The following is a 12,150-nucleotide window of genomic DNA, read 5'->3' on the forward strand; positions in this document are numbered from 1 at the left end:
GAGAGAGAGAGAGAGAGAAGAGAGAAGAGAGAAGAGAGAAGAGAGAAGAGAGAGAGAGAGAGAGAGAGAGAGAGTACACGCGTTTTTGTGACAAATGAGGACATCAATTTGTATAATGACATAGGTATTACAAGGAGAAGGTGACTTTTCAGGACATTACCCCACTTTTCAAAATGCTTATAAATCACACAGAATGGAGTGTATTGAAAATCTGAAATAGCACAAAGTTTCCTGTGAGGGGTAGGTTTAGGGGTAGGGTTGGTAAAGGGCAATAGAATATACGGTCTGTACAGTATAAAAACCATTACGCCTATGGGATGTCCCCACTTTTCACAAAAGTAAACCTGTGTGTGTGTGTGTGTGTGTGTGTGTGTGTGTCTCTCACCTACCTGAATCTGCCTTGTTGTGTCTACATTAAAAGTCATTATTGGAATCATTGTCGTCCTCGTCGTCCTGCCTGCCTCCACACACCGTGTCGTGACAGAATAACCGACCCTAAGTAAAGTATAGCGGCGTCTTTCCCCTCGTTTGTTTTTCCGGTTTTTGTCAGTTTTTATTTCCGTGTTATGGATTACCCCACCTTCCAAATCCTCCTGCTGGAGCAGGGGGAACGCTCTCTTGAGGACCACACGAACGACTTTCTGTCCCTGGCTCACCTCACGCACTACCCGGACAACTGCCTCTGTTCATTCTATCAAGTTGGACTTAACGCCACCACACGAGCGCAGTTGTCCGGGGATGGTCCTCGAGAGAGCCTCGCCGCCTTCATCGAGTGGATGCTGGTGTCCTGCAAGTCCCATCTGACCGTGGACATCGCTGACAACAACACCAGCCCCACTCAGGACCCTGAGCCCAGCCCACCATCACCCCGCGATACGGAGCATAAGCCTGAGTCCACCGATGACGGAGAGCCATTTCCCACCTCAATCCACGAGCCGGAGCGAAGCCCCTCGGCTGAGAAGAGGATCGCCTCAGATATTGAGCCCAACACGTCAGACCAGGTGCGAGAGCCGGCGACAGTGCCCATCACGGACGAGCAAGCCGTAGACGAGGAGAGTGTGGAGGGGAGCTCCGACTCCTGCATCATGGCTGTGGGTGAGCAGACTATGGAGGGAATTCAGTGTCAAAACGAGGAGGAGAGACCTCGGGATCCCCAGTTCAGCCCAGGAAGGGCTCCTGATCCCCAGTTCAGCCCAGGAAGGGCTCCAGCCCCCGAATCCAGCTCAGAGCGCCCTCCAGTGCCCGCTCCTAGAAAGCGCCCTCCAGTAGCCGCTCCTCGAAAATGCCCGCCCTCCCAACCGCTCCAGCCTCCTCCACCGCTGTCGTCTGGCAGCCCCTCTGCTTGCCCTCAGCCCACCATCATTGCTGTGCGAGCCCTGCGGGACTGCCATCCTCCAGCGTCGCCGGGGTTGGAGTCTCCCTCACCTCTGCCTCCGGCCTCCGCGGCCCGGACTCCGCCTCGGCCCGTAGACCCATTGGCTCCCCCTCGGCTCCTAGCTCCCTCGCCTCCACCGTCACCCATCGATCCATCAGCTCCACCGGGCTCCCTCGTCCCTCCGGCTCCACCTTGGTCGGGCGTCGACCCGCCATCGCCTCTGGACGCCACTCTTCTGGCTGCACCTCATCGCTCTGTCCCACCGGCTCCGTTGGGCTCCTTCCTCCCGCCAGCTCCACCTTGGTCCTCAGTCGCTCCAGCTCCGCCGCAGACCTCCGCCTTGGTCGCCAGAGCCCTCGGCTCCACCCTGGCCCCCCGGATCCTCGGCATCCCCCTGGCTCGTTGGCTCTCCATCTCCGCCTCGGGCTCCTCCACCACCGCTGGTCGGCCCCCTGGAGTTGGTGGACATTCCTCCCCGTCCTCCGATGGAACCTCCACCTGTCTGGTCTGCCTGCCAGCCAGCCCTTTGCCTTCCCCTGTCACCATCTCACATCCACTGCTTTGTCCTCCTCCTAGTCCCCCTCCGCCCCTCCCTCTGTTTCTACAGTGCGAGGACGCACCTTCCGGGAGGGGGGAGTAATGTAATGCCCCTGTGGACTGTTTATTGTGGTTTCTTCCCCTTTTGTTGGTTTAGCCCGTACTAATCATTAGTTAATTACCCTCATTGTGCTCACCTGTCTGCCACTAATTATCCACCCTATATTAGTTCCTGTCTGTCTGAGCTTTAGTTGTCGGTTATTGTGAATGTTACCCCGAGTCTGTGTGTCTCACCTACCTGAATCTGCCTTGTTGTGTCTACATTAAAAGTCATTATTGGAATCCTTGTCGTCCTGCCTGCCTCCACACACCATGTCGTGACACACCATGGGTTTTGTGATGTTATTTGCCATAAATGTGATAGGATTGCAGTTGTGGTGGGCCTATTTGGGAGAAAATCCAGGGATGTTTTTTACTCCCAGTCCGTCCCTGCCTTCTGGTATTGTTCGGTCATTTTAGACCGGAAAGAAAAATGTTTTGAAATTTAAAAAATTGCTAATTCACAGTACGGAACTCGCTGAATTTTATGGTAGTCACTATGTGACAAAAAAATAAAAAATCGTGGACTTGGTAAATGGTCATAAAAAATAGTCACACTCGTGTTGTTCGCTGTAAAAAATGACCGCCATTGGAAATGAATGGGAAATATGCGAAAATACAAATCATTCACGATGCAGAAAAAAGTGCACAGCACGAGTAACACTCTAAAATATAACGAGTGCAAAACAGCCACACGCCCGAATATTACGAAATTATCAAATATTACATAAGATCAATTAAAAAAGGATATTTTAAAACGAAATGTCAGGCTTCTGAAAAGTATGTTCATTTCTATGCACTCAATACTTGGTTGGGCCTCCTTTTGCATGAATTACTGCATCAATGTGGCGTGGCATGGCAGCAATCAGCCTGTGGCACTGCTAAGGTGTAATGGAAGCCCAGGTTGCTTTGATAGCGGCCTTCAGGTCATCTGCATTGTTGGGTCTGGTGTCTCTCATCTTCCTCTTGACAATACCCCATAGATTCTCTATGGGGTTCAGGTCAGGCGAGTTTGCTGGCCAATCAAGCACAGTAACACCATGGTCATTGAACCAGCTTTTGGTACCTTTGGCAGTGTGGGCAGGTGCCAAGTCCTGCTGGAAAATGAAATCAGCATCTCCATAAAGCTTGTCAGCAGAAGGAAGCATGAAGTGCTCTAAAATGTCCTGGTAGATGGCTGCGTTGACTGTGGACTTCAGAAAACACAGTGGACCAACACCAGCAGATGACATGGCAGCCCAAATCATCACTGACTGTGGAAACTTCACACTGGACTTCAAGCAACATGGTTTCTGTGCCTCTCCACTCTTCCTCCAGACTCTGGGATCTTGCTTTCAATTTCTTAAAAAAAGAGGACTTTGGACCACTGAGCAACAGTCCAGTTCTTTTTCTCCACAGCCCAGGTAAGACACTTCTGACATTGTCTCTGGTTCAGGAGTGGCTTGACACGAGGTATGCAACATTTGTAGCCCATGTCTAGGATTCGTCTGTGCGTAGTGGCTCTTGATGCGCTGACGCCAGCCTGCCTGTATATGAACTAGTGTGACTGTAACACAAAGCGTGTTTTTACAAATACGTGAAATAAAATCAATAATTTAGCCACAATGGAGTAAAAACACAGACACCAAAGAAGGGGTGACACTCTAAGGGGCCGTTTACCCAACAACATTTTAAGCCAAAATCGGGAAACTTTTTATGCGTTTTGCCTGTTCATTTACACGACAACGGGACTGAAAACGCATATTTTTGAAAACGGGTTTCAACGTGCAAGTTTTTGAAAACGCCACCGTTATCGTTTTCGTGTAAACAACCAATATTGGAATCTTTGAAAGATTGCGCGTGCGTAGTACGTGTTAGTTTTTTTTTTTATTTGTAGTACGTGTTAGGTATGTAGACATGTGCAATACGTGTCGATTTTAAAGGCAAGTGCGAACAAACATACACAACAATGGCAGAGTAAATGGTACTGTTGTTGCTGCTCAAGAGTTTGCTAACGCTTCTTCTGCAAAGTGTGGATTTATTTCACCAATATTACAACCAACAGCGGAGACGCATCATACACAACATATAATCGTCACTTCCCTACAGGTACTGTTTACTAACAAGGTGACAGCGCCAACTACTGGCCTGGCATACGTAATACAGCGCTTTTGGCCGTTTTCTCGGAAATGTGTAAATGCAAATCGTTTTGAAAATGATGTCGTGTATACGTGAAACTTTTTTTAAACGTTTTTGACTACATCATTGTCGTGTAAACTTAGCCTTAAACTTCAATAGTACAAAACAGACACACACACTCACTTACACACACTCATAGACACACACACACACACACACACAAATAAACTGGTGTGGCTGTAACAATATGGCAAAATTGAGCCAGAAGACTCAAATAAGAGGTTGAAATCAGATTGATTAACCTCTGATTAAGCATTCCTGTTCATATTTGTAAAATTTTTTAAAACTTTGATGTTATGTGTAATAAAATGCCTAAAAAATCTTTGTGTTCAGGTTTGACCGTAGTAAAATTAATACAAAAACTGACATTTCAAACCAACTTTTCAAAAAAAAGAAAAAATCTAAACCTTTATAAAAAGTTGTCTTTGAGAATGTCTAAATATAAATCCAAATTCACAACTTAAAAAAAAGTATTTATGTCTAAAAGACAACTAGAGAATTTATAAGCCTTTTATATAGAGCACTATTGGAATCTAGTGGCTAAACCACGGAATTTCAGATGTTTTTTTCTTTTTTTACTCCCACCAGATGGAACTAATCTGCCTTTAAAAAATTGGATTTTAAAGGCATTGGGCCTCATTCATGAAACACGAGCAGAACTAATTTTTGTGTAAATCGTTCGGAAAGTCGTTCTGACGTAAATTTTTAGATTAATGAAAATGTTTGTATTTTGAAAATGTTAGTTGGTTCAAAAGAAATTTACACCTGCTCCCTATCACGTGTAAATGGTGCATAAAACATTCAAATGTTCTGTATTCTTTTAGACAAACTGATGACACTGCATTTTTTCACTATGTATTATATTGATATTTAAAGGGGTCATATGATGTTGCTAAAAAGAACATTATTTTGTGTATTTGGTGTAATGAAATGTGTTTATGCGGTTTAAGGTTCAAAAAACACATTATTTTCCACATACTGTACATTATTGTTTCTCCTCTATGCCCCACCTTTCTGAAACGCGTCGATTTTTACAAATCTCATCGGTCTGAAAAGCGAGGTGTGCTCTGATTGGCCAGCTATCCAGTGTGTGATTGGCCGAATACCTCAAGGATGTGACGGAAATGTTACGCCCCTACCATATTGTGATGCCCTGTCAGGCCGGAGTGTAACATAAAACCATGTCTGCATTTGTGATCGGAGAAATGACAAACAACAAGCGCTACTCTACACTGCCCAAAACTCGCGTTTGAATCATCAGTGGCAAATTCTTTCAATATAAAAAACGTACTAACAGTCTGTGATTGTAGTCTACTCTACCAGGATCAGGAAACAGTCCTCCATAAAATGTGCTGCACACATCTGAATATTTGGGTTGAAGTGTTCTGGAACAGTGTTGTAAATACAATTTAACCACTGATTTCTAGTCGTGTCCTCTTTTGGAAGGCCAAACTAAGTAATTTCGCTTTCACAACGAAACACAGCGTCACACGCGGCGGCGGCCTAGAGCGGAGGCCAGCGGCTAGAGTGAGGAACGGCTTGCGGCAACCACATGTGACGACCCCGGGCTGGACTCTGCTTCGTCCACGGTGAAAGCCGATCCGTCGATCCACCGCGCGAAGTTGATGTATTTCCTCAGCGACCAGTACGGATCAACTCTAGGCATGACGAAGCGGATATCGTCCTCTTTTGGAAGGCCAAACAAAGTAGTTTCGCTTTCACAACGAAACACAGTGTCTCCACGGTATGGCGGCGGCAACAATACTACAGCGAGAATGAAAGTTACGCCTTCTTTCTTTGCGTGAACATTTGGGTGGCGTTATGCAAAGAGCTTGTAACACTTCAAAGAGAAAGGACAAATTTAAATCGCATCATATGACCCTTTTAACGAGTTCATTTGCCCTGTCTTTTTTTCGCTTTTTACTTTTTTAACTTTGGGTAAAACGCAGAGCTTGTCACTGTCCCTTTTTACACAGCCGTCCAACCACAGGTGAGGAGGGGCGAAACTCTGCATTTGAACAGTCAATAGCAAGTACTTAAACTAGTAACAAAACATACTTACAGTCGCTGATTCAGAAGTGCCAGATTGTCATAGCAAAATCGGAATTTACCCTTTTTTTTTTTTTGAAATAGCCTTTGTGCACAGCCAGCCTTGTACTCTTCTAGGTTCAAAAAACTTTCGTCCATAAAATGCGTTGCACAAATTCAAACATCTGGGTTGTGCTGTTCTGTTGTAAAAAAATCTTAACCAATGATTCCTAATTGCATCTACTTCCGGAAGGCCAAATAAAGTGCTTTTGCTTTCGCACTGAAACACACAGCGTCTCCCTGACATGGCTGCATCAACACTACTGCTGTTCCTGAAACCATGCCTTCTTTCTTTGCGAGCACATTTGGGCGCATAATGCTAATATTTCCACAAAGTGATGTAGACATGTGGGGGTGTGTTAGAACGAGCCATTTTAGGTAGGCGTGGTTGACTCTTAAATTTATAAAGAATATCTCTTTGGATTTGAGACTTTAGTCTTTGCAACTTTACAGATCTTTTTTATGCACCAAGAGCTTGTAACACTGCAAAGAGAAAGGAAAACTTGAAATCGCATCATATGACATTTAAGACATTTACCCCCACCTACTGGTAGTTTTAGTTTATTATTTAGAGCAGTGCTTCTCAGGGTGCTTTCACACCTGGCCTGTTGTTTCGGAACCTGGCGCGTTTCCCCCCTTAGCTCGGTTCGTTTGGGCATATGTGAACACTGCAATCGCGCTCGGATCCGCGCAAAAAGCAATCAGTCCGAGATCGCTTGAACGAGGTGGTCTCGTCTCGATTGGAAACAAACTCTGGAGCGGTTCGGTTGTAGTGAGAAAGCAATCCGATCTAACGGACCAACGAACCAGGCTATATCACAATGTATAATGGGTAATTACGTAAGTTCCGTGAAAAGCATTAGCTTTGTTGTTTTGCTAATACTTCAAAATGAACCTGTGAATGTCTGTGGGTGAGCACGTCTTCGCCATTCAAAATCAAAGCGCACTTTTTCATTTTAGAATGCCGTCTTATTGCTCTTCTTCCTAGTATGTGCATTTTTAAAATGTTTTCCCGATGAATCCTGGACTCCTGCTCAAAGTGATCAATTAATATAAGGACATCTACAAAAAAAACAACAATAAGCCAGCGAAGCTGCTGTCGTTCCATCCTGACTGCTGACAGCTAAGTGTGTATGCCGGAAAATAAACCGTGGAACTTTGACCAATGAGAGAACAGTTTACTCGCTCATGACTTGTATTAACAAATTTGGTCCGTTTAGAAACATTGCCATATGAAAGCGAACCACACCAAGAATAAAAAGCAACATTGTAATAATTTGAATCCTTGTTTCGGAACAAAGCAATCGATCTACAGGTGTGAAAGCACCAAGGTCCGACTCCGTATTTCAAGAACACTCATGTCCTACTTTGATAAACGCATGTTAAACTTGTAAATCATAAGTTTAATTTTTTATGTCTCTTTAGAGATGGTCCAAAATGAAAGCGAAGGTGAGATATTGAAACTTTTCCTTCATGACATTTGTTGTCATGACATCCAGTGAGCAAATGAGGTTTGACATAATCGGACGACATTTCACCTCTAATATGAGTAGTTTTTTTTTTTTTATCATTTAGATTATAGCCATTTGACTTATAGCAGTGTCCAGTGTTTCCCATACATTGAGTTATTTGTGGCGGCCCATCACAAAATCAAAACTGACGCCACAAATAGATTTTCCAAAAGGATTCTAACTACTTCCTTGAATAAACTGAGCACTGCACGTTTCAAAATTAAAATGCAGCTGGGGTGTATTTATATGAATGTATAATTGAAAAGAACCGACCGTCTTCAGAAATGCTTTGATGTCATTTTCATTTCGTCTTTCCTAGCGTTTTGTATTTGATTACAGCCGTTACCGGGGAAACCGCTATATCTCGGCTCCAACAGCGCCTCCTGCTGGCAGAGAATCAATTTGCATGTGCAAGTCTGTGGGAAACACATAAACAAAAAGCATGCTTCAGAACTGTTTTGAGAAGGTGCTTTGAGCCATGTATTATTACTATGAATTAGGCTACTACTACTACTGCTAATAATAATAATAATAATTATTATTATTATTAATTTTTTTAAATAATTATTTATTTTCAAAACCCTAAAACTTTTTAAACTTTGTTTATTTCCAGGTTTAAATGAAAAGTACCACATTTTCAATGTGGTCTCAGACTCTCGGAGCCCTTTGTATAATTTAAATAATTTGCAGTCACTGGCTATTTTATGACGCCATCAAATGTGGCTTGTCTAATCAGTTTTTAGAGTCAGAACTGTAAAGATTTTTAACAGCTGACTTCCAAAAAAGCATTGGAACATTACTGTAAGCTTTTGTAACAAACCTTATTTTGATTCAGGGTTAGCCTAGAGTATCATTTCATTCAATACATATTTCATATTTCCACAATAATAATAATAAATTGGATTAATTAATCGTCACATCATGTAATTAATTAGATTAAAAAATGTAATCGCTTACCAGCCCTAATTTTTTTTTATTATGGGAAAAATGTATCATAATTATTGCATAAATATTAATTAGTACCATGAAATTCACTCTAAATACAAAATAATAAAGAAAAAATATTATCGAACAAAAATATATTACCTTGATTTCACTGAAAATTAAAAAAAAAAGTTTCATTTCAGGTGTCCGGTCACTTTTGATCGCGAACAACACAAGTGTGACTCCCAAATGAACAATACCAGAGGGTTAAGTACACTAGAAGCTGATTGGCTTGACACGATACATCATTTGAATATTTGTTGTGATTGGTTAGTTTATACTGAGAGCATAAACTATCATCCTTCTGTGCACTTGTTGACTGCTTGTCCTTCACTCTCCAGTCCAACTCATCCATTTAAAAAATGCTAATATAATTATAGTTTTTGCTTTGTACATACACATAATTTACACATGTATGTATACAAAACAAATTTCAAGCATTTACGCAGAAGCATTTAGAACAAAAGGCGTTTAAGATAATGACAAAATACAGAAAGTCCAAAGTTTTGTGTGGTAATTTAATTTTAATTATTTATTTTAATTTTTTAATTTTTTTGTTTTAGTGAATCCACACAATTCTGGAAATTTCGCCCCACAATCACCTTATGAAAAATATGAAATTGTGCTTTTTCAACACAGGTCTATCCCTTTGTAGACACTTTGAATATCAAAAGTGCTTGTTTAGTGCCCCCTAGTGGTTATATTTCCATTATGCAGCTGCTGAAGGTGGATACAAAGGAATCTGAAGAAAGCTAAATGTATAGCTCTAGCTTTAGTTTATTATCTACTGGGTGTATAAGACCCCTCTTTTTTTAAAATAGATATAAAGGAAATATTCATTATTCATATTTAAATCATTCATATACTGAATTAACTGAATTGACGTTGCCCTCTTGTGCTATGGAGCTTTTGTAAGGTGCATGTTAACAAATATAATATCATTGAAATGCCATATTGTTGTACTATGAAACAGCCCTAGATCTCTATCTTTTTATGCCTACTTTGTCTTTGCGCCCGGAGAGCTTTTAAGCACAATTTTCTGTAATTTGATCTTAAAATATCTTAGTTATACTGTATATATAAAAAAGAATGTGAGAGAAAGCCTAGCATGGAATCTAAAGAGATTACATGGTAATATTGCATGAATGTGGGATTGAATACAGTAATACCTTGATCTGGACCAAATCGTACTTCTGGGTAGGAGAGGTGAAAAGGCTAAGAGATCTCTGAAAAAAATGAAAACATGTTTTGCGCTCACCTGCATGTTTAAACCCGTCTAATCTCATAGACAAGCATAATTTCATTTCCACCAGTGTTCACTAATCATAACACTGTGAAGTAATTCTGTAAGTCACTGTAAATGTTTTTTCTCCCTCTAATACCAAGAATTAGTATCAGAATATCATATTTTAGGGTTTATGAGTAGATTAGAGCAAAACAAAACCACGTGGATGGGTCTGGGGCTAGTTGTTTATATACTTATTATTATATATTTTTTTAATGTCCTTGTTATTTTCCTGTTTTTCTCAATATTTTCCCATTTTCTGCGCTGACAATTGTCAGGGGCTGGCGTCTGGTGTTCTCCCTCTCACCACCAGAGGTCGCCATCTCCCATCCTCATTTATATACTTATTATTATATATTTTTTTAATGTCCTTGTTATTTTCCTGTTTTCCTCAATATTTTCCCATTTTCTGCGCTGACAATAAGTATTGATTTGGCTTCATCTACTGATCCATCTATCCTCTCTTCTGACCCTTTTGACCTCTGACCCCTGACACTGCAGCTCATCGCCCTTCTAAAAATCATCTGTCTACCTGCTCTCTACAATTTTTCTACAATCCTACATTCCCTTATCAGCACTGCCAGCTGCGTTGCACTCACAATGTAATCTGGAATGTTGCGGATTATGAAGCCCTTTCCCACCCCTTTGCTCTCTTTCTCTCTCTCTCTCTACATTTCTCTCCTCATCTCTCCATCCCTTCCTATTTTGAACCATGCCAGAACAGTCACTTGCAGCAGAAGTGCGATTAGAGTCCATCACAAGTCAAAATGAGTATGTGAAATTACATGGAGAAAGAAAGAAGGGGCAGGATAAAGAACATGCAGAGAGAGCGAAAACAGACAACAGATGCATCAGGATTAGAGTGCTCAGAAAACCCTGGAAATACCGTTTCTGGCTTAAGGAATAGGTCTCACTGCTCCCAAAGCATTCGTTTTTAGTGATATTAGCATCACTACCCATCACCTCTTGTTTAAGCTACTCCCCCCCTTTTGATATATTCTGACAACAGGGATCGTGTGTCGCAAAGTTTATGTAATAATCTGAGGACAGCAACCAAGAGTGAGAGATAAAGAGGGAGGGGGAGGGACAGAGATGACCAGAAAGAGTTGGAGCAGTGAGAATTAGAGAAATACAAATGATGGGAGCGAAGCCATCTAAAAGAAGCAGTATGAAGAAGGTAAGATATCAGTTTTTTAAAAAAGACTATTTTTATAAGAAGTAGATTAGTGAGACTGATTTCGAAAATTACTTGAAACTATTCATAATTACTTGGCCTTTGGCAGACAGTATCATGGTGCGATAAGTTAAGCTATTGATTAAGTTGCAATTACGTTGCAATAATTGTAATGTACAAACTTAAAGGAACATTTCACCAAACTTCAAAAGTTTGGGGTTGGTAATATTGTTTCATTTTTAAAAGGAAGTCTCTTAATTTGAGAACTGCATTAATTTGATCAAAAATACAGCAAGAAAGTATTATTGGAAAATATTATTTCAATTTTAAATAACTCTGTTTTACTTTACATTATTTTTAAATAATTATAATTTATTTCTGTGATGACAAAGCTGCATTTTCACCAGTCATTACCAAAGTTTTCAGCATCACTTGATCCTTCAGAAATCATTCTAAAATGCTGATTTGCTGAATGCTTCTTATTATTATGCTATAAACAGTTGTGCTGATTAATATTTTTGTGTGAACATGGATAATTTTTTCTGTTCAAAAGAACAGCATTTATTTGAAATGTAATTTTTTTTGTAACATTACAAATGTCTTGTACTTTTTGATCAATTTAATGCATCCTTTCTGAAGAAAACTATTAATTAATTTAACAAAACAACCCTTACTGACCCCAAACCTTTGAACAGTACTATATATAATGATGAATTATATTTGATACATGATATTTATAGCAGAATGTCCAAGTTGCTCTATTACAATAAAAAGTGATTCATTTCCCAGGATTCTTTCATTATAAAATAATAATGTAATTTATAGTATAGACATCGGCAGGATGATTTATTTGACAGATAATTTCACCACATACAGCAGTATTAGACCTTGTCAGACTGCGATTTTGTCTGGTGCATAA

The 12,150-nt window shown here is 40.8% G+C and overlaps 1 protein-coding gene across 3 annotated transcripts in view; it reads left to right on the top strand.

Annotated features, from left to right (window-relative positions):
- LOC107556818 (calcium-binding protein 2-like) overlaps window positions 1–12,150 on the top strand; it is a 30,468-nt gene that overhangs the window by 9,747 nt on the left and 8,571 nt on the right. The window contains exon 1 of one of the 3 annotated variants that reach the window (XM_016240047.1): window positions 10,456–11,234. The exons of the other annotated variants lie outside the window; for them this stretch is intronic. Within the exon in view, the coding sequence (XP_016095533.1) occupies window positions 11,193–11,234 (42 nt within the window). The 5' untranslated portion in view covers window positions 10,456–11,192. Of the gene's footprint in view, window positions 1–10,455; window positions 11,235–12,150 lie in introns of those variants that run through there. 3 annotated transcript variants of the gene reach the window in all.

This window comes from Sinocyclocheilus grahami, unplaced genomic scaffold, assembly GCF_001515645.1.
Source record: "Sinocyclocheilus grahami isolate Dianchi unplaced genomic scaffold, SAMN03320097.WGS_v1.1 scaffold579.1, whole genome shotgun sequence".
NCBI lineage: Eukaryota > Metazoa > Chordata > Actinopteri > Cypriniformes > Cyprinidae > Sinocyclocheilus > Sinocyclocheilus grahami.